We start from the raw sequence: 24,267 nt of genomic DNA on the forward strand, positions 1-24,267 counted from the left end.
AAAGAGAACTTTTTAACAAATGAAGAATAAAGTAATTTAAATTTAGAACTTAAAAGACAAATTGATATCAAAATAAACAAACTTGACAGATGGTAAAATAAAATATAAACCCTAAGAAATTTCAGACTTTAACATAAAAAGATGGAGATGGAAAATATTAAAGGGAGAGGGAGAGAGACCAGGTCACTTGAAATGGAATAAGAGAATCTACTAGATCTCTAGCTAGAATTTGAGTAACAGAATTTAGAATGGGAAGAGGTAGGGATCAAAGAAAGCTCAAAATTAATGTAAAAAAAAAACCTTAAATAAATCTCAAGATATTCAAGTAAAATTTCAGAATTCTAAAAAGTTAAAATCAAATACTCAACAGCAGAAGTATAATAGAAATATCCTGGGCCTGGAACCCCACCGCGCAAGTGTCTGCAGGAGCCCCCCCCCCCCCCCCCCCCCCCCCCCCCCCCGACGCTGGGAGGAAAAGGGGATGATCTGCATCTGTCTGTCTGTCCCTTTGGTCTGGCGGCCCATCAGAGCTGCTCCCTTGTCCCCCACCGAGTCTTTACTTCCTGGACAAAAACCAGGTATCCGTGGGGGCGTGACCACATAGAGGTGGGCGTGGCTTTAAAAGGTGGGCATGGCCTAATTTTCAGCAAGACAACGCTCTCGCGGCCGCAGGTAGTTCACTCAAACCAACAAATATTACCCCTACACATACACAACAACATGAGGAAACAACGCAAATTCCCACCACAGGGAGACCATAAGGAAATACGTCTAGAAGCCTCAGTAGGTGCTAGCCACCTTACGGACCTCTCTGACAAGGAATTCAGATATGAAGTCATCAAGATGTTCAATCAACTCAATGAAACAGTCACACACATATCCGCTAAACTGAAAGAGGACATGAAAGAAACAATCGATCGCACAATTGACAAAATACAGCAAGAAATAAGAGCCGAAATTGGAAAGCTCCGCACAGAAATGGCACGCATCACAGATTCCATAGATGAAGTCAAAACCTCACTCACTGCCCTCAAAAATAGAACGACCACAGCTGAGGAAAGAATCAGTGACTTGGAAGATCAGCTGCACCAAGCCAACAGACAACAGCAAACAATGGCAAGAGACCTCAAAATAGCTCAAGAGTGAATCAGAGTCCTACGAGATGATTCCAGAAGAAACAACATTAGAATCATTGGACTACCAGAAGCTCAAGGAAACAATCCCAATGAAAAAACCATGCTTAAGCAAATTATTGCCAAAAAATTCCCAGAGCTCCATAATACAGCCATCCAGATTCAAGAAGCCCGAAGGGTGCCAGCTAAAAGAGACCCCAAGAGAAACACCCCAAGACATATTATAGTTAGAATGATCGATGCTGCCGATAGAGACACAATACTGCAAGCAGCAAGGGCAGGAAAGGAAATCACATACAAAGGAGCACCCCTGAGATTCACAGCAGACCTCTCAGAGGAAACCCTACAAGCCCGAAGACAATGGCGAGATATAGTCAAAAAACTCACTGAAATGAATGCTTCACCAAGAATACTCTACCCGGCTAAACTCTCACTCCAAATAGATGGAAAGCTACACTATTTTCTAGATAAACAGCAGCTCAGGAACTTCATAGACTCAAAACCAAACCTAAAACAAGGACTCAAGGGGCTACTATAAGACAAGACAAACCCTACAACCACAACACACCAGCACAGAAACATGACACAAAACCCCATAACCATACGCTCTCTCAATGTCGACGGTCTCAATTCACCATTGAAGAGACAGAGAGTGGCAAAATGGACACAGAGACAGAACCCAACAATCTGCTGCCTACAAGAAACTCATCTCAACACTCAGAGCACAGCACAGACTCAAAGTCAAAGGATGGAAAACAATCCTGCAAGCAAACAGCTCCTGTAAAAAAGCTGGGGTGGCCATACTAGTATCTGACAACATTAATTTCACCCTGAAAAAGGCTAGAAGGGACAGTGAAGGCCATTTTCTATTCATCAAGGGATACGTACAACAGGAAGAAATCACACTCTTAAATGTATACGCACCTAATGAGGGAACAGCCAAATATTTAAAACATCTGCTAACAGACTTTAAGGAGGACATTGCAAGCAGCACAATAGTACTTGGAGACTTCAACATTGCCCTATCACCTCTGGACAGATCAACAAGAACAAAACCCAGCAAGGAATCATTGGCTTTGAAAGAAGAAATAGAAGAGAGAGGGCTTATAGACTTATACAGGGCTTTACACCCCAAAAAGAAAGAATACACATTCTTCTCCAGTGCACACGGAACATTTTCCAAAATAGACCATGTGCTAGGACACAAAACATACCTCAACAAAATAAGGAAGATAGAAACAGTATTAGCCATCTTTTCAGACCATGATGCACTGAGGATAGAAGTGAATCACACACAGACACGGAGAACCAAATCAAACACCTGGAAATTAAACAACTCTATGCTGAACAATGAATGGGTCAGGAACGAAGTCAAGGACGAAATCAAAAGATACCTGGAAACAAATGAGAATGAAGACACGAGCTACCAGAAACTATGGGATGCAGCGAAAGCTGTATTAAGGGGAAAATTTATAGCTCTGCAAGCATATCTTAGGTCTGTAGAAATGGTGCACATAAACAACTTGACCTCACAGCTCAACAGAAAGAACCTAAATCAGACAGAAGGAGAGAGATCATAAAACTTAGAGCAGAAATCAATGACATGGAAACAAAGAAACAATCCGAAAGATCAATGAAACCAAGAGCTGGTTCTTCGAGAGAATAAACAAGATAGATAAACCACTCGCAACACTCACAAAGAAACAGAGAGAGAGAACCCTAATAAACCGAATCATAAATGAGAAGGGGGATATCACAACAGAAACCAAAGAAATCCAAAAGATCATCAGAGACTACTTTGAAAGTCTGTATGCCACGAAACAAGAGAACCTAGAAGAAATGGACAAATTCCTGGACTCCTATAATCTCCCAAAGGTGAATCAAGAAGACCTGGAGTATCTGAATAGACCTATTAACATCAACGAAATAGAAACTGCAATCAAAAGCCTTCCCAAAAACAAAAGCCCAGGCCCAGATGGATTCACTAGTGAATTTTTCCAAACATTTAAAGAGGACCTGCTGCCAGTCTTTCTCAAGCTCTTTCAGGAAATTGAAAAAACGGAAACTCTCCCAAACAGTTTCTATGAAGCCCATGTCTCTCTAATACCAAAAGGAAACAAAGATACCATGAGAAAAGAAAACTACAGGCCGATATCCCTGATGAACACGGATGCAAAGATTCTCAACAAAATACTAGCAAATAGAATTCAACTACTCATCAAAAAGATCATACACCATGACCAAGTAGGATTCATCCCGGGGATGCAAGGCTGGTTTAACACTAGGAAATCAATCAACATAATCCACCACATCAAAAAAAGAAAAGATAAAAATCATATGATCATATCAATAGATGCAGAGAAAGCATTTGACAAGATCCAGCACCCATTTATGATGAAAACCCTAGCCAAAATGGGGATATAGGGGACTTTTCTCAATATAGTTAAAGCCATCTACCACAAGCCTACAGCAAGCATCGTCCTCAATGGCGAAAAATTGAGAGCCTTCCCTCTAAGATCAGGGACGAGACAAGGATGCCCACTCTCTCCACTGCTGTTCATTATAGTATTGGAAGTACTTGTAATAGCGATTAGACAAGAAAAGGATATTAGGGGCATCCAGGTAGTAAAGGAAGAAATCAAGCTCTCACTATTCGCAGATGATATGATACTATACTTAGAAAACCCTAAAACCTCTATCAAGAAACTTCTAGAAACAATAGGCTTGTATAGTAGAGTGGCAGTTTATAAAATCAATGCCCAAAAGTCCATGGCTTTCCTATATGCAAATAGTGAAAGAGAAGAAAAAGACATGAAGAAAACAATCCCATTCACAATTGTGCCCCAGAAAATCAAGTACCTAGGAATCACCTTAACTAAGGAAGTAAAGGACCTGTACAAAGAAAACTACAAAACTCTACTTCAGGAAATAAAAGAGGATACGAGGAAATGGAAAAATATCCCCTGTTCATGGATCGGGAGAATTAACATTGTCAAAATGGCAACACTTCCCAAAGCACTGTATTAATTCAACGCAATCCCTATTAGGATACCCATGACATTCTTCAAAGAATTAGAGCAAACACTCCTGAAATTCATATGGAACAATAAGCCCCCACTAATAGCTAAAGCAATTCTTGGGAAAAAGAAAATGGGAGGAATCAACCTCCCTAACTTCAAACTCTACTACAAGGCAGTAATAATTAAAACAGCATGGTACTGGAACAAAGGCAGAGCTGTAGACCAATGGAACAGGGTTGAATATACTGACGTTCCCCTCCCCCCCAAGCATACGAGCATCTAATCTTCGATAAGGGGGCAAGAAAAGTGAAATGGAGCAGGGAAAGCCTCTTTAACAAATTATGCTGGCAAAACTGGATGGCTATATGCAAAAAAATGGGCTCAGATCTCTGCCTAACTCCATGTACAAAAGTACGATCGAAATGGATTTATGACCTCAACATCAGACCGGAATCCATAATGTTTATTGAAGACAAAGTTGGCAAAACTCTCCATGATATTGAAGCTAATGGTATCTTCAAAGATGTCATGCCACTGGCCAAGCAAGTGAAAACAGAGATAGACAAATGGGACTATCTTAAACTAAGAAGCTTCTGCACCTCCAAAGAAACAGTGACCAAAATACAAAGACAGTCAACTGAATGGGAAAGGATATTCGCCAACTACACATCTAATAAGGGGTTAATTTCAAGGATATACAAAATACTGGTTCAGCTCCACAAAAAGAAAACATTCAACCCCATCAAAAAATGGGGAGATGAAATGAATAGAAACTTTGACAAAGAAGAAATCCGAATGGCTAAAAGACCCATGAGAAAATGTTCCACATCATTAATCATCAGGGAGATGCAGATCAAAACCACAAGAGGTATCACCTTACACCACAGAGACTGGCCCATATCCACAAGAACAAAAGCAACCGGTGCTGGCACGGATGTGGTGAGAAAGGGACACTCCTTCACTGTTGGTGGGAATGCCGACTGGTTCAGCCCTTTTGGAAAACAGTATGGATGATTCTCAAGAAATTAGAAATTGAGCTCCCATTTGACCCAGCAATACCACTCCTGGGAATATATCACAGAGAGGCAAAAAAGTATAGCCGAAGTGACATCTGCAATTGTCTGTTTATTGCAGCACTCTTTACAATAGCCAGAATCTGGAAAAAACCTGAGTGCCCAAGAACAGATGACTGGTTGAAGAAACTCTGGCACATTTACACAATGGAGTACTATGTAGCTGTTAGAAAAGACGAAGTCATGAAGTTTACATACAAGTAGTACTACATGGAAAGTATCATGTTAAGCGAAATGACTCAGAAAGAAAGGGATAGACATAGAAAGATTGCATTCATCTGGGGAACATAAAGTAACAAAATAGGAAACTAACACCCAAGTATGGCAGAGATTAGTACCAGGAATTTTACTTAATGACCCGGAGGACAACCACACATGTTAGGGGAAGGGGGAGCTCAGAAAGAGAAGGGAACACCAAATAAAGGGTGTTGGGAGGATCCGCCCACGATGGGAGAGCATGCTGAGGGTAGACTGTCGACCAAGCATGATTGCCACTCAATGCCTCTTTTGCAGACCATGGCACTCAAAAGGAGAGAGAGGGAAATGCCCTGCCACAGAGGCAAGGTGGAATGGGGGCTGGGGGGGAGGGGATGCTGGGATCCGAGGTGGTGGGAAATGCGCACTGGTGGAGGGATGGGTGTTTGATCATTGTATAATCGAAACCCAAGCACAAAAATGTGTAAGTCTACAACTGTACCTCATGGTGCCTCACTATTAAAAAATAAATAAATATAAAAAAAATCATTTCAAATAAAACATTTAATTAAAAAAAAAAGAAATATCCTGCTATTTTATGTTATTTGCAAAGTCCCTGCAGTCAAACTGGGTTGACTTCATACAGCGTCACTAAAAGCTAACCTACGTGGAAATAATGTCTTTAATGTGCTAAAAGAAAATGTCTTCAATCTATTATTATGTGCTAAGGAAAACTATCTTTTGCAAATGAGGGTGAAATAAAAGACAATTTTAGAAAAACCGAAATAAGTATTCACCTTCAGCACAACCTGATTAAGGAACTTTGACAGAAAGATGCATTTGGAAAGTGAAATGACTGGAGCAAAGATGTGAGTTTCAAGAAGGAAGCTATGGATAAATATAAACCAATATTAACAAAATTTATTAAACAAAATTGAAGAAGAATATCAAGGGGAACAGAATTAAAAAAAAAGAGTTTAAGTATTCTCCCTCTCTCTTTCTTCCTTTCTTCTTTTCTCCCTCCGTCCCTCTTTTTCTCCCTTCTTTCATTCTTTCCTTTTTATCTCTCTTCCTGGCCCCTACAAGGCATTTCTAGATATATAGCTTTTTGCAACATATTGTTCAGAGCATTCAGAAATAGAAAGAAACCAGCTTCAATTTTTTTTTTAAAATGTCAGAAATATGGACTGGAAAGATAGCTCAAAGACCTGGAGTTTATGCTTTTATGAAGTAGTCCTGGATTCAGTTCCTGGCATGGAATGATACTACAAGGAATGGCCCAAAAGAAAAAAGGAAAGTCAAAAATAAATGGCGAGATGATGCTCAGCAGACCAGGTGCCAGAATTGAACAGGGATCACCTGTGTGCAAGGCATGTGCAAATTATACCTCTTGATATTTTTTTTATCAAAACTGATGTGAATGGTTAAACTATCCTTTTTTAAATTCTTATTTAGGTATCATGATTGATAATAAAGTTCCAAGCACAGTGTTCCTACTGTACACCTACCACCAAAATGACAGGGTCCCTCCACCAATGTGTCAAACAGTCCCCTTGACAAAATTCTATAGGCCAACTCTCAAAGTCTGTTACCCTGATCATTTGTTTTTCCGCTTGTTGTGTTTCTTCATATCCAACATATGTAAACTATTTTAAAACAAATTTCAGTGTTTGTTTGAAGATGTGATCTCATCCTGATGGTCTCAAGTTGTACTTCATGTGTTCTTTACTATAGCTAGTGTTCTGCTAAAACTGGCAGAACATTAGATGAAGGACAACCATGCGAGCAAGTGGGGTTCCGCAAAAGATTCAGCACGATCGCTATATCCACAGGATAACCAAGCTCATTGAGGTTTCTCGGGAGTTCAAGATGCCGCTCTATCTAAGGTTCATTAATTTAAAGAAGGCCTTTGATTCTGTTGAGACAGAAGCGATCATCGAATCCCTAGCCAATCAGGGCGTTCAAACTCAATACATCAGGATCCTCCGTGAACTCTATTACGGATTCACTACCAGGATCTCATCATTCTACAGGGATGTGATCATCGATATCAAGAGAGGGGTTCGGCAGGGTGATACCATTTCACTGAAACTCTTCAGTGCCACCCTTGAGAACATCATGCTATGACTGGAATGGGAAGGAATGGGAGTGAAGATAGACAGTTGGCAACTACACCACTTCCGCTTCGCTGATGACATGGTTCTAATAATACCAAACATTAGCCAAGCAACACAAATGCTGGCCGACTTCGACTGTGAGTGTGGAAAGGTCAGACTAGAGCTGAATCTCACGAAGACAATGTTTATGAGAAACAGTCTTGTTCCTGACTTTCCATTCACTCTCAACGGAACGGCCATCTCCGAATGCAACAGTTATGTGTACCTAGGTCGAGAAGTCAACATGACGAATGACCTGGCACCTGAGTTGCGCAGGAGGAAGAGCGTGGCTTGGAATGCCTTCAAGAGCATGGAAGAAATAGCTAAGAGTAAGAAGAACCTCCAAAAGAAGTGAAATCAAGGATTTACATAAGTGTTTGTATACTGATGTTCACATTGTTTATGATAGCAAATAGGCAGAAGCAACCTGCATTGTTTCCATCAAGAGATGACTACATGAACAAAATGTGATACATGCAGTCATCTGTTGTTTAATGATATTTCAGTCAATGATGATCCACTTATAAGACAGTGGTCCCTTGGGCTGAACAGATGTTGCAGGAGTTTAAGTGCTTGCCTTGCATATGACTGATCCCCGTTGGACCCACATCCCCACATGGTTCCCTCAACAGTGTCATGAGCACCTCCCAAGCACAGGGCTGGGAATATTGCCTGACCACCACTGGGTATGACCCCCCCAAAAAACAAAGAAACAAAAATGGGCAGTGGTTCCTGTGGCCATAACAATCTAAGTTTGTTTAGTCAGACACAATGAGGAAATAGCCTAATAATGCTTTTCTCTTAACGCATTCCCATCATTAAATAATACCTATATGTAGACTACCAGTGATGTACTGTGAGGGCTTTATAAAGAAGGAAATTCTGAAACATGTTACAATGTAAATGAACCTTGAAGACATCATCTAAGTGAAATAAAACAATCACAAAAGAGCAAATAGTGTAGGATTGCATTTGTTAGGAGGTTCCTAGATATTCACAAATAAAGGAAATAGAATTATGTTTGCCAAGGCCTGTGTGGAATGAGAAATGGAGCTACTATTTAAAGAATGCAGTTTCAATTTGGAAAGATTAAAAGTTCCTGGAGCTGCATAGTGGTTAAAAGTGTAGAAAACTATATCCCTCCACTTTGGGTCTGGAGGGTTTCCTCTGATAAGTTCTGCTATGAATTTTAGGGACGCTCCTTTCTTATAGAAATTTTCTTCCTTGATCTTGCTGCTTTCAGTATTCTATCTCTATGATTTTCATCATTCTGATTAGGATATGTTTTGTTGGAAGTGATCACTCTGGAGAAGACCTGGGTGCTCCAAAGGAGAGAGAGAACAAAAGGGAATGCCCTGCCACAGAGGCTGGGTGGGATGGGAGGATGGGGAGGGTGGGAGGGATACTGGGATCATTGGTGGTGGAGAATGGGTACTGGTGGAGGGATGGGTACTCAATCATTGTATAACTGAAACCCAAGCACAAAAATTTGTAAGTCTACAACTGTACCTCATGGTGTTTCACTAATAAATATTAAAAAAAAAGAACTGGGTACTGAGAGTAGGTAAAGGAACAAACATAATAACCCCTCAGTACCTGTATGGCAATCCATAAAGCCCAAAGAGAGAGAAGAAACGTGCCTGCCATAGAGGTAGGTTGGGGTGGGGGGGGGCATGTGGAGGGAAACTGGGGTCATTGGTGATGGGAAATGGGCACTGGTGGAGAGATAGGTGTTGGAATACTGTATGGCTGAAACTTAACTGTGTATCTCACAGTGACTCGATTGAAAAAAGAGTGCAGCAAAATATGAAGATACGTAAAGCAGGAGAACTGTACACTGAAATAGTTTAAAGTGATTGGATGTGAGGGCGATCTGGCTGCAACATCTGTCACCCCATTGATCGCCAGGGTTGATTTGGCTGATCTGGCTGGCTAGGCAGATGTCCCCTTCCTCCCTCACCACTCCATGTGCGTCCCTCCCGAAGCTGCGCGCTTGTTGGAAGAGGATGGCCTTCCACGAATAGAGATGGACCGGTCTTCGGTCGAGTGTATGAGTAGCTGCGCTCCTCTGCTAGAACCTCCAAACAAGCTCTAAAGTGATTAATTTTATATTATGTATATTTTACTAGAAACAAAATAATTCTGTGCCCTATGCCCACTGTTCCTGGTGGGGTTTGGGGTGGGGACGTGGAGTAGTATCATGATCAGTCTTAACACTTTAAGAGACATCAGACCCCTGCTGAAGCTTCTTTTACCCAAATGTGGAGGTCAAAACAAGTATATCCTCCAGGAATGCCTTTCATTTATGTAACACTTTAAATTAGAGAAAGACTTTTGTGTGTCCTTACCCATTTAATTCTTATAACAGCCTTATAAGGGGAGTAGTTTTAACCCCTTTTAATTAATGTAAGAAAGTGAAGCTGAAGAGACTAACTTGCCTGAGACTTGTGGAACTATTAAGGTGATAAGTGTTCAAACTCTTTACTTCCTACTAGACCATTGATCTCCCAATGTACAGAAATAGTTGTCAACTCGCTATGAACTTTACATTTAAAATGTCAAAAGCAAGTGCTATGCTTATTAAACAGAATGAAGAAAGAGGGAGATAACATCATTACCTTCTCAGTGACCGAGGAATAATGATGATACCGATTTTTTTCTCTGAATCCTATTAACTTATCTCTGACTTTTATAATACTTTCTATTTGCTAAACTTGGTCATGTTTAAACTCTGGTTGACTATTAGTACTTTTGGACTTTAATATGGTATTTGGGGAGCTTTCCTTTAAAACTCATTGTTTTAGGTTGCAGCTATTTCATATTTCATCTAAATTCCCCCAAGTTTTTCATCTAAGTTTAATAAAAACAAGTAGGCAGGTCATTCTCTCATTGTTATGCAAGAACAGTTTCATATTGGATCTTAAATTTTCTTTTTTATTACTTTTCTTGGAGTAGATGGCTAATGCAGATGGAAGAAACCTGGCAACACCCCATCACAGGTCTTCATAGTTTTATGAGTTCTCCCCAGAACAAATGGCTGGGTCAGTGCAACCTCTTGATTTTTCAACATGCAGCTAATAATCATTTTTATCTGAAACTGCCTTGGAGAAACCAACTCAGAAACTCAGTTCTCCTGCTTCAAAGTGCTAACTCCATTATTTTCTCTGTGTCCAGGAAGACTCAGTGTCTCTTGTTTGAGGGGTGTTGCTGACACCCTCTTGCTGTGAATGAGTCCCCTGAATTTATTTACTGGTAACATAAACACACTCCTCTCCTGGAGGCAGTAGGCAGGAGTTGTCTATATTCTGTGAATCAAGTTGAGAATTTGTGCTCCTGAGTCCTCTCTATGTGTTAGCAGTCAAATCTGCACTAAAGGTTCAATACTGAGCATTCAGAGATTGGCCTTTCTCGGCCCTCTTTCATGTTGTTCCAGCTACTGTGAGGCGAGAACAGTGTACCATCTGTTATTATTGAATTTACTGCATGGATTCTAACGTTAGATCTCCCACTTCACATATATGAAGATGGGAGCAATCCACTTTAAAATGCAGATCGTACTGTATGACTCTTTTTCAAGTTTTACTGTAAATTTATATTCCAGGATTCTTTGAACAAGGTTATTGGAAAAGCGAAATACTTTACAGAAAAATCACTGGTGCTCACTTGGACAGTATTAGGCATGTTTCCCATGTATATATCTGGTTCTTAGCTTTATTCCCATAGTTTATATTTATGAAGCGTCTAGTCAGTGCCAGAAACTGTGGTAAGCACTAATGTGCATGCATGCATGCATTGTGTTATTTAATTCACACCACAGATTCATGTGGTAACTACCAACATACTCGTTTTAACCAAAAAAAATTTTTTTAATGATTGAATTGTAAAGAAGTTAAATGGGCATTAATCCTGTAAGTAGCTTGTATTGTTCCCAAATATTTTTCAAATGTGTAGAATTGTGTCAATTTCAAGAAATGGTTGTTTTGTGCTTACAATCCCAAATTAAAGAATGTTAAGAATTAGTCCTTCCAATTCCTGTCATATAACTTATACTCTTTAATATTTTCTTCTCTTAGGAAATGACAGAACTTTTAGGGTGACATCACTTTTCATATTACTTCATGTTTTTCAGATCATTATTGTTTTCCCTTCAACTTTTATTGTGTGTGATTTAAATAAATAACAGGGAAGCTTTTGTTCATCTTTCAAAACTGTGTTTTCCAATGCCTCAGTCACTTTACTTTCAACTAACTTCAGACTTCATTCAGTCTTCCTATATCCTATTAAAGAATGAAAGATACGAAGTATTGTGAAAATACAGTAAAAAAAATTCAGTGGCGAACAGAAATTAGCTTTATATTATGAATGATATAAATTTTTGGTTTTAATGCTGCTTACAAAATACAAAAAAAATGCAGTCAAGCTTTATAATTTTAGTGACTTTTCGTTTGAAAATGAAATGAAATGAAAATATATTCTTGCATGTATATAGTTTCAAAAATGTTTGCAATTGGTTTAAGATTAAAGAAGGTTAAGTATTTCTTGAAGATCCGCTTTGTCTTCATAATTTTAGGAGATGATAGACTTTAAGAAATGTCTTTGACCGGAAAATTTTATGATTTAATGTGTTAAAGATGAACATGCCAGTAAGTTTAATTCTACTCAAGGTGGTGAATATTAGATGATCTTCTTATGCAGTTTTTATCAAGAGCTGAAAATTTGCTAACTTACCTGTTGAATCTGTCTTCCCCATTAGAGATAATTTTGTTTGATTTTAAGAAATAACCTGATTCTCAAAGAGAAGGAAAGTGCCCACCATAGAGGCAGGCAAAGGCAGGAGCAGGAAGGAATCTGGGGACATTGGTGGTGGAAAATGTGTACTGGTGATGGGACAGGTGTTGGCACTTTATATTACTGAAACCCAGTTATGAACAACTTTGTAACTGTGCATATCACTATGATTCAATTAAAAAATAAATGAAAAGAATTTTTTTAAAAATAAAATAGCCAATTTTTATGTCTCAATATTAGAATCTTTTTCATCATCTTTTATTGTCTGATCACTGTCTTTCAGTTCCTAAGCCTTGATTAAAATGCTAAAAGATACTTTCATGTTACCCACCATAGCATGTATCTTTGTTTCTTTTGTACTAGAGGCATCAAACATCGGACCTTCTCTTATGATACATACTACCGTCCCATTTGGAGTTCAGCATTTGGATCACAGCATTGAGCATGCGCAGGAGTTAATCCTCCAGCAGCTGCAAAATATTTTGCCAGGTTTGCCTCAGCCAATTGCTATCAAGTGCCAGAAATGGAGACACTCACAGGTAACCAGATAATACAGTGGTCTGAGCACACTTTTTTCTTATAATCAGCAACTGATTTTACTTTCTCATTCTTCACCTCTATAGTTAAAAAATATAGTTATTGTTTTCTATAATTTTCAATTGTTAAAGTATAAATGTAAAATTAAAATTTGTTCTCCAAAAGAAATGTGTTTGCCTTAAGTGTAAGTGCAAACCTCTGCAGAATTTTTTAAAATACTTTTATTTGTCCATCAGAGGTGCATACAATTTTCCATGTTTTAAATTGTAGTTCTCAATACTTATATACAATGAAACTTTGTCGTATGTCATACAAATGAAGCAAGTTATATATCAAAACACAACTGTGTCTTTGGGGGTTCTCAGTCAGTACTTTGGGTGTTTAGAGACCACTTTAACCTCCCACCTTTTTTTCAGTATATCAAATCAACCTTGTAAGTGTATGTTGCCACCATAGTTTTCATTTTAACTTTCTACTTTTATTTTGACTATTTCCCAGAAAGCTCTTTGTGGGAGAAAGATGAATACCTGAACAGATGAGCTATTTGAGTTGTTTTTCAGGATTAGATAAACTTGATGATCAGTCTGTTCATTCCAACTAAAAGCTCTTTGCACTAAGTAAATGTTGACTTTTCTGAAATATCGCTGCATAGTCTAACAGAAGTTTGTGAGTAATCATAGCAAATGCCTTCTGTTCTGTAAACTCAGTGGTAACGTGATTTGGAGAGAATGAGGCAAAGGACAGACATTGAGAACAGAAGCAGTGAGTTGTCTGTTTTTCTTCCCAAAAAACCCATTGATTAGCAGCTTTGTCATCACTATTGGTTATCTGGGCTGTGAAACCTTTAGAAAAAGTAGTGTTTTGAGAAACTGCAGTGGATTTTGTATATTTTAAAGACTTTCAAAAATCAGAGGAAATGGTAAATTACTTTCTAAAACATTAAGGCAGGTCTCTGTGTTTACCCATATCTTCTCAAGTTAAATTACACAGTGAACCTTTGGAAAAATATTTACTTAAACACATCATGGTCACTTTAAATGGCTTTACTTTTCCTTTTTCAACGCACTGAAAAATCTCCGCTGCTCAATTTTAAAATTTTAACTCAGTTTTAGGTTGGCTGCAGAGAAAACAGACAAATAATCTTGCTGAAGATTTGAAGCTAGATTTGCTGCAAAGTATTTTGCAATTCATAGAGTTCTTTAAAAGAAACAATAGTTCTTAAATTTTCTATTATAAAGGAATCACAACATACTTCACACCACACCCTCTTCCTTTCTTCTCTCTAACAAAGGGTGGAATCATTCAAACCCTCACAGACCAAAGAACTGGTAATTACTGCCCTAGTCAGAGGTTGTGGGTTAAGGGTTCCTTATCCTGGATTCCGCTTGACTTTGCATTTTTTTCCTCTTTTTTGGGGGACCTTATACTGTGACCCAGAATCCAGTTATCAGAGGAGGAGATAAGCAGGGAGAAAAGAAAAAGGAAGATAAGAATATAAAAAGTAGCCCTGTGGGCTTTTGAGTTTCTACCCTACTACAGCAATGACACAATGACGTGGAACTAATTCCCTAAAGTTGGCTAATAATGACAAGAAGCAGCCTGCCTGCATTTAAGTCCTTCCCACTTTTTTTAACTGTTCTTGTTTCCTACAACTGCTCTAGCAGATGGCCCAGTGATTTTATTTCTTAGCATCTACCTCCAAAACACAAAAATATTGATCCAAAAAAAATATGTGCACAACCTACTTTCATTGAAGCACTAATTATGATAGATAGAATATGGAAATGACCCAGAGGTCCAATGACACAAGAATGGAGAAAGAAGTTGTGGTGTATATAGACAACAGACTACTACGTGACCCTAAGAAAAGATGAAATCTTGCATTTTTATGCAACTTGGATGGAACTGGAGGATATCAAATTGAGAAAAATGAGTTAGAGAGAGAAGGACAAATACTGGATGTTCTCTCTTATACATAGCCTATAAAGAAAGAGATAAAACAAGGGAATAGACAATATAAAATGATGGTGAAACTTAAGCAGTAGAAAGAGGTCTGGGGTATGAAAAGGTGAATTAGAAGTAACATAGTGCCAGTGATGGTGGGTCTCAGGTGGGATTTTTTTTGAGGGGGAGGGGGCCGATAGTAACTGTACCATAAATGTTAATTCTGTGATAAACATGTGACCTAAACTATACTTAAAAATTACTAAATTAATCCAAAAAAGCATTTTAAAGCAAAAAAACCCACAGGTAGAGAATTATACACTTCTGAGTCATAAGTTCAAAGATGGTTTCTTTCTTAGCTAAAATAAAAGTAGCTACAGGTCTTTTGTTCCATCGTTCTAGGAGAGAATTTATTTTCTTGTAGTTTGAGCCTAACCGTGGCTCACATTCCTTGATCTGAGACCCTGTCCTCTATCTTCAAAGTCAGCAACAATATAGCCCTCTCAGTTATATCATTCTGACTCTTCTGTTCTGTAGCTATTCACCCTTCACGATTTAAATATTTATCCCGTTAATATAACTCGAAGCCTAGGCTGTGATGCATTGATGTAAGGCTTCTGTGGAAATTATAATATATTAGTTCTCTCAGAAGAAGAGTAATGATAATTGAAAATACTTTCCTATACCTCAACAGGGAACATTTAATCAGTTTAATAACCCTAATATTCTTACTGCTAACATTTGCTCTGCTTTCCTTTGTTTCAGGATTCATCATGATGCCTTTCTCAGACTTTCTTGGCTGCCTAATTTGCTTTTACTTTTAACTCTTAATTTTCCTTCTTTCTTTAGTCCCTAAAAAATATCAGTGTCCATTTCCCCACTTCTTCTTGTCATATTCAGTGATTACTTAATTTTTAAAAAATCGCCATGATTATCAAGAGAGTAATGTAGTGGGAAAAAGACAAAGTTGGGGAATAAATACATTGATAATCTTAGACAAAAAAAGTATTTGTGCTCTTAATCTTTGACTGTAGAATTAGGAATCAATTCTCTTGTATAGTTGTTTTTCCTCATGTCCTCTTTTCCTCTTAGATTGGACTTTCTCTTGGGACATGAACTGTTCGAGAATTGAATAAAATCTATGAGCAGAGAGATTACCATCATTTTAGAATATTCCTGTGATACATAAACAAAGAGAATTTATGAGCAATCTGAGATCCCCTATGTAAGTTACTCTATTGTAACTGAAAAATTAAAAGCAGAGCCCCTCATGACCCGGTCATGAGTTGTAGTATAGTTCAAGAAACACGTTTCACCAACCTAAAAGGGATTTTCAGTAATCTCCATCTCTACTGCTATTGATTTTTCCCTCAGAGGCCACACCCAAAGTTGGGGAGTGACAGTTACACAGGTCTCTTAAACTTACACCTATACTATAGAGCTCAGGATCCAGAGGTGCTAAGAGGCTACCAGGGCCAGTGGGCCATGTGGTCCCAGTGATTGAACCCAGGGCCTCGCACATTCAGCTATATCTCTTAACTAGTCTATTTTTTTAGAACTTTAAAGAATATCCAAAACCCATCATCCTCTCTATTTTCATTCCCTGTCTCTTTTCATTCTGCATTAATCCCACTTCTGGAATCTCCATCATAGCTTTTACTTATCTCTTTTTCTCATTATTTTCTTCCATCTCCATTCAGACTTTTCACTTTTGACTCTACCTTTTCCCATGAGACAGTATATCTTTGTACATTTCAAGGAGAATTCTCTAATTTGTCTTGCTCAATTCCAACTGATTTGCCTCAAATAGACATCCTTAATTAGAGAAGTTAAAAAAAAGAAATAAAAGAGAACAGAAGGCATTTGCAATAATTTATGCAAGAATTTTCATTAGAGTAATGTTTGGTGGTAATGTGGAGAGTACTCACATAAAAATCTGAGATCATCCATACATTTATTGGCTCCCTCTTGAGATTATTTTTTCTGGTGGATAACTGAATAATTTTAGCCTTGAAGGTTAGGTGGTTATTGATGTTTTTATTTTTCACTTTATTATAAATTTTTTTTCAATTTATTTTTGTTTGTTTCTGAGCCAGACTCACTTAGGGATCACTCTTGGTAGTGCTCAGGGGACCATATGGGGTTCTGAGAATTAAAGTAAGGGTCAGATGTGTGCAAGGCACAAAGCTTACCCACTGTGCTATCTCTCTGGCCATATTCTTATGCATTTTAAATGGCATCTTTTTTTTACTAACATAAATATATATGCAGCATTATATTTTTTTTTAATTTATTTATTGAATCACTGTGGGAAAGGTTACAAAGCTTTCAGGTTTATGTCTCAGTCATGCTAATATCAAACACATTTCCCTTTACCAATACTTATTTTTTACCATGAAGAACCCCAATAAAACCCCACCCCCCACCCCTCCCCGTCCCTGTGAGGCAGATGAATTCTAGTTAACACTCTATCTGCTTTGATTAGATTCATTGTTTCAATAAAAGATTCACCACTATTATTTAGAGTTTACCCCCCCCCCCAAATCAGACATGTTGAAAAAGCATTGTGAAGTGATTTGCTTTTTACGGCTGGGTTCAAGAATTAAATGTTGGTTTTCGATTTCTGCTCTTTTACCTATTGACCCTGGAAGTATTTCTACTGAAAGTCAGATAGTTAAGAAATTGGTTTCTGTGTTCTGGAGTCCTGGCCGTGCTGGAGAGCCGCTCGCGGGGGGCAACCGGTGGCCTCGGTAGGGCGTGAAGGGCGGAGCGAAATGCCCCCCTTCCCATGAGGTTTTAGTCGCCCCCACACCCCCGGCTCATACCTGCTGTCCACAAGGCTCCCATGTGGCCGCCATCTTTCTTTCCAGAGGGAGGAGGGCGGAAGGGAGCAACACCCTTTCCCCTCTGGGCAGAAATGATTGCCTGGATTAACGCATAGTCCTTTCACTTTTCTGCTCCAAGCTGCTGGGTTCTGCATTAGGTCATTGTGCTTCTGGGGCTGTGGCCGTGCTGGAGAGCCGCTCGTGGGGGCAACTGGTGGCCTCGGTAGGGCATGAAGGGCGGACCGAAACGCCCCCCTTCCCATGAGGTTTTAGTCGCCCCCACACTCCCGGCTCATACCTGCTGTCCACAAGGCTCCCATGTGGCCGCCATCTTTCTTTCCAGAGAGGAGAGGGCGAATGGGGCAACACCCATTCCCCTCCGGCAGACTTGATGGCCTGGATCAATGCATAGTCCGTTCACTTTTCTGCTCCAAGCTGCTGGGTTCTGCATTAAGCCCTTGTGCTTCTGGGGCTGTGGCCGTGCTGGAGAGCCGCTCGAGGGGGGCAACTGGTGACCTCGGTAGGGCGTGAAGGACGGACCGGAACGCCCCCCTTCCCATGAGGTTTTAGTCGCCCCCACACTCCCGGCTCATACCTGCTGTCCACAAGGCTCCCATGTGGCCGCCATCTTTCTTTCCAGAGAGGAGAGGGCGAATGGGGCAACACCCTTTCCCCTCCGGCAGACTTGATGGGCTGGATCAACGCATAGTCCGTTCACTTTTCTGCTCCAAGCTGCTGGGTTCTGCATTAAGTCCTTGTGCTTCTGGGGCCGTGGCCGTGCTGGAGAGCCGCTCGTGAGGGGCGACTGGTGACCTCGGTAGGGCGTGAAGGACGGACCAGAACGCCCCCCTTCCCATGAGGTTTTAGTCGCCCCCACACCCCCGGCTCATACTTGCTGTCCACAAGGCTCCCATGTGGCCGCCATCTTTCTTTCCAGAGGGAGGAGGGCGGAAGGGAGCAACACCCTTTCCCCTCTGGGCAGAAATGATTGCCTGGATTAACGCATAGTCCGTTCACTTTTCTGCTCCAAGCTGCTGGGTTCTGCATTAAGCCCTTGTGCTTCTGGGGCTGTGGCCGTGCTGGAGAGCCGCTCGTGGGGGGGCAACTGGTGACCTCGGTAGGGCGTGAAGGACGGACCGGAACGCCCCCCTTCCCATGAGGTTTTAGTTGCCCCCACACCCCCGGCTCATACCTGCTGTCCACAAGGCTCCCATGCGGCCGCCATCCTTCTTTCCAGAGAAGAGAGGGCGAATGGGATAACACCCTTTCCCCTCCGGCAGACTTGATGGCCTGGATTAACGCATAGTCCTTTCACTTTTCTGCTCCAAGCTGCCGGGTTCTGCATTAAGTCCTTGTGCTTCTGGGACTGTGGCCGTGCTGGGGAGCCGCTCGTGGGGGGCAACTGTTGACCTCGGTAGGGCGTGAAGGACGGACCGGAATGCCCCCCTTCTCGTGAAGTTTTAGTTGCCCCCCACACCCCCGGCTCATACCTGCTGTCCACAAGGCTCCCATGCGGCCGCCATCCTTCTTTCCAGAGAAGAGAGGGCGAATGGGGCAACACCCTTTCCCCTCTGGGCAGAAATGATGGCCTGGGTTAACTCATTGTCCGTTCACTTTTCTGCTCTAAGCTGCTGGTTTCTGCATTAAGTCCTTGTGTTTCTGGGGCTGTGGCCATGCTCCAAACTTAACTCTGATTTTCAGGGAGAAAGATTGGGTGGTTTACTTCTCATTGATCACTTTGTATATAGAGAGATGTCTTTGTATATAGAGGTTTTGAGAAAAAGTCCTCGTTCCCGCATACTCGAGCTGTGTTTGTAGAGGCTTCTGGTCACCAGGGTTCCATCTGGGGGAGGCGGGATGCGGCGCCTACTCCATCTGTAACTTGCCGGTGCTCTCGGCTCTTTTTGGAACCTGTTTTTTCTTTTTTCTTTTCCTCCGGGATCCCGCACCCTCCATGTGTTCCTTCTCTTATTCTGAACTGCAGCATTATATTTTGAGTTTAATACCATCCCCATACATAATTACATTTTTTCCTTGTGATGACTACTTCTAAGATTTATTTAAGATTTATTTAGCCACTTTCAAATGCACAGCATAGTATCGTTAACTGTCACCCTGTTGAATATTGTACTTTTATGCTTATTTTACAACTAAGGTAGCTTTTGACTTTCTTAACCTATTTCACCCATACTTCTACATCCCTCCCCTAGTCACTACCAATCTGTTCTATGTTTTTAGATTCCATGTATCACTGAGATTATTTTATTTGTTTTTCTCTTAATTATCTTACTGAATATAATGCCCTCAAGGTCCACTCATGCTGTCATAATTGCAATATTTTGACCTTTTTATGACTAAATATAGGTATGTGTTTTAATGATGGAGATGCTTGATGAGAAATGCATTGTTAGTTGATTTGATTTGTGGCATGTCATGAAGCATAATTACACAAACCTACATGGTATAGTCTACCATACATCATACATGTAGTCTGTGTAGTACAGTCTGTTGCAGCCACCATCATACTTGCAGCCAAATATTGACCCAAACATCATTAAGCAACACATTGCCTTTTACCACGTTTTCTTTATCCTTTGATTCATCAATGGACACTTGGCTCTTTCCATAATTTGGTTATGGTCAGTTATACTACAAAGAAGATGGTATGTAGCCTCTCAAATTAGTGTTTTCGGTGTTTTTTTTTTTTCAGAGAAAAATACCCAGGAGCTGAATTTATGGATTACAATAGATCCATAATTCCATTTTGGATAAAAAACAATTTATAGAGCTACACCCTATCATGCTTAGGGACTGGTGCCACACTCTGCAGTGCTGGCGAGACATAGAATGCTGGGATGGAGGGGATGGGGCGAACATGCTGTGTTATGACTCAAAATCAGGACCTGAAAGATGCTAGGTGTGCACTCTATCATGTGGGCCATATACCTGCCATTTTAAATTGTTAAATTAAAAAAACTATTTTCCATATCATTTCACATACTGACTACATCAAGTTACAGTACATAAAGATTCCCTTTTCTTTTGTTTTTCTTTAGGGCAGGGCGGAGAGGGGCGTGGTGAAGCAAGATAGTTTTTATTGAAACCGATTTAGAAAAAAAGTGAGGGGAGAGAAAGAGAAAAGTGTGTGTTTAATATAGAACACAGGTTTCTCCAGTGGCACTTGGTAAGTGAAGAAATATAGAGACAAGCAAGCAAGATACATGTTCAAGGAGAACATGGGCTTGAAGAGCCCATAAAGGATCCCTTTCTGCGCATCCTTGCCAACATTTGTTGCTACTTCTGTTTTTGTTGTTGTTTGTTTTGGGGGCCACCTCGCAGTACTTAGGGCTTACTCCTGGCTCTACACTCAGGAGTCACTCCTGGTTAGCTCAGGGAACCATATGTAGTGCTGAGCATTGAACCTGTGTTGGCTGTATCCTACCACTGTACTATTACTCCAGCAGAAGCAACATTTTAGTTTAGTCTGCCCCCCAAAAGCTTATAGCTAATTTTCTTCTTTTAAGCATATATTTGAAATAGAAACTGCAAACACTAAAATCCAAAGGCCTGTTCCTTTAAACATACCTACCTTATAAGTCACACTATTTCAACTAGATGGACTGTGTCTTTCAGAATATACTGAAAGACACATACTCTTCAACATTATCCATCAGATCTAGTCTTGGATACTTAGTTTGAATATACATTTTAGGAACAGCCAAAGTGGGTTAAGCTTACACAGTTTTAACAAAATAGTCAATATGACGATTTTCATAAATTTTCATAGCTTCTTATATTATGTTATACTATGATTAGTAAATAGATTGTAGAAATGCTGATAACTCTGGAAGACATTGGCTAGAGCATCACAAACACTTAAGCATATGGCCGTTTAGGATAAGTACTTTGTAGTAAGAACTTTTTTATATACTATGATTCTCAGGTTGAATTTTGTTGTCTGAAAAACTTAGGCTTAAGCCTTGGTTTTCCACGTACTTTTAAGCATGCTAGACTCTGGATCACTATCTGTCTCATAAGGCTATGGTTAGAATGAAGTGAGAAAATTTAGTAGAAAACATTTACATTAGTGCAAAGCATGTTCTCAACAATATTTAAAAAGTAGTTGCAAGAAGAGGGGAGAGAAGGGGGCTTCAGTGATCCTTTCTTAGTATTTAGGCTCTATCCCTTGCCACTTCCTAAATTACCACATGCTGTCCCACTGGTTCTTTTTTCTTACACACTTTTATCTCTTTTAAGTCTCATACTTTTCTCTAAGTTTCACATATGCAAATATTCTAAACTGGGATTTTCAATAGAACTGTTCCTGTTTCAGTGCCAGAGACAATGATGCTAAATCATGACATATGGGACTGTTGAATCACATCAGAGCAATGGGCGTAAAAGTGGCAGCTCTCTATGGACACAAGGAACTTTGGTCAGTTGGGTTTTATATTTTTTTTGTAGGAGTACTGCTATTTATTCAGCCACTGATTAGCTGATTGAATTGGGCATGAACTCCACCTTAATTTTTTTATTTTTTTATTTTTATATTTATTTATTGAATCACTGTGGGAAAAATTACTAAGCTTTCAGGTTTAAGTCTCAGTCATACAATGATCAAACACCTTTCCCTTTACCAGTACTCATTTTTCATCACCAAGAACCCCAGTGTACCTCCCCCCAACCCCTCCAAATGCCTGTGAGGCAGATGATTTCTACTTAACTCTTCTCTACATTGATTACATTCATTATTTCGATGAAAGATACACCATTATTGTTTAGAATTTCCCCCCAAATAATCAGAATTGCTGAAAAGGCATTGTGAAATATTTTGTTTTCTATAGCTGGTTATGAGAATCATATAATGTCACACGGCCACAATTTTGGATTCCTGTAAAGAGCCAGATAATTACGAGATTGGTTTCTGTGTGTCTGGTGTTATGGCCATGTCGGAGAGCCGCTCATAGGGGGCAACTTGTGACCTCAGTAGGGCGTGAAGGACATGCCGATACCACCCCCCCTTCCCATGAGACTGTAGTTGCCCTTTCACCGCCGGTTCATACCTGGTTTTCCTATAAGCTCTGAGGCGGCGGCCACCTTGCTGCCAGGGGGTAAAAGGCGGAAGGGAGCAACACCCTTTCCCTCCTGGAGAGGCATGGCACTGTAGTTTAACACATGGTGCATTCACTTTTCTTCTGCAAGCTGCCAGGTTCTGGATTAAGTCTTTTTGCCTCTGGAGCCATGGCCATGCCAGAGAGCCGCTTGTGGGGGGCAACTCATGACCTCGGTAGGATGTGAAGGACGAGCCGGTACCACCCTCCTTCCCATGAAACTGCACTTGCCCCATCATTGCCAGCTCATACCTGGCTTCCCAATAAGCTCTGAGCCAGCGGTCACCTTGTATGCAGTCCAGATGCATTTCTGCCAAAAGCCGCTGGGTTTCAAGATTTGTTTCTGAGTCTCCGGTATCATGGCTATTAATCAACTTGATCAGGAACAAGAGAGGCCGTTTGTAGGCGGTGACTCAGGGTCTCATTGGGATGGGGAGAAAGAGTCGGCTCCACCCCCATGTGGTGAGGCCCCGTGTGTCTCGCCACTGCAGGCCCAAACCTGACTGTCCAGTGGCCTTTGGAGGATAGTGGTCACCAGGTCGCCAGGGGAAACAGGCCAAGGCACGAAACCTATTCCCACCTGGAGTGACCCAGCGCCAGTAACCTACTGCAGGAATAGGACGCATTTCTGCCAAAAGCCTTTGGGTTCAGAGATTCGTTTCTGAGACTCTAGGATCATGGCCATTAAGCAGTTCGATCAGGAACCAGAGAGGCCATGCCTGCAATTTTATAGCTGAGCCAGAGGTGGTTTGTGGGTGTGTCTCCCACGCACCTAACTTTTGGCCGATTACTTTCTTGGTAAACTTTGTCCCAAGTTTTTGGGGTCTGGCCAAAGGCACAGCAGCAATATTGGGGTATCTGGATGTCTGAAGGTGCCATCAGGCTGCTAATGCACTCACCTCACAGGTACAGATATCCCTGCTGGCAGAACCATATCCCCATGGGTTTGTTTTCTTTTAAGCTTATGCATTTTCTGGCAAGTTACTATTTATTCCTAAACTAGTTTTTCACATTTTCCAGTGCTTGTAATTTAATGCATTTATTCCATGAGTCAGTTTTTCCCATCATAACATTATGGCCACAAGAGCACTCTTGCCCATGCACTATAAGTTTGCAGTAACCTTTGGAAGTCAAAACAAGTCCTCGGCAATTGGTAGACTAGAATATGACCCATTTTATCAACAGCAAGAAATCTAACAGGAAGTCTCAGTTCTAAGCATTCCATTGAGTAATGTCTCACCTTTTTGTCATTGTCACATAACCGGTTGCTTCCACTAAATCTGAGGCAGTTACCAGTGTAGGAGATCATCAATGGAGACATCAATGTCATTTTAATTAAAGACATACAGCCACAGACTAATGACATTTATATAGGCAGATATTTCCCTTTTCAAAAAATTCCATGTCATATGGACTATTAGATATTTTAATGCTTTTGAGTTTAACTACCTCATTTTTTTCCTAAAGTATCATGGGACTTTCCCT

General features: G+C 40.4%; 1 protein-coding gene across 4 annotated transcripts in view; it reads left to right on the forward strand.

The window, feature by feature from the left end:
- Nucleotides 1-24,267, forward strand: part of RNLS (renalase, FAD dependent amine oxidase) — a 432,063-nt gene that overhangs the window by 306,021 nt on the left and 101,775 nt on the right. For all 4 annotated transcript variants that reach the window (XM_056120953.1, XM_056120951.1, XM_056120952.1 and 1 more), the window contains exon 6: nucleotides 12,729-12,904. In XM_056120953.1, the coding sequence (XP_055976928.1) occupies nucleotides 12,729-12,904 (176 nt within the window). The remainder of the gene's footprint in view (nucleotides 1-12,728; nucleotides 12,905-24,267) is intronic.

This window comes from Sorex fumeus, unplaced genomic scaffold, assembly GCF_029834395.1.
Source record: "Sorex fumeus unplaced genomic scaffold, SorFum_2.1 ptg000043l, whole genome shotgun sequence".
NCBI classification, from domain to species: Eukaryota; Metazoa; Chordata; class Mammalia; order Eulipotyphla; family Soricidae; genus Sorex; species Sorex fumeus.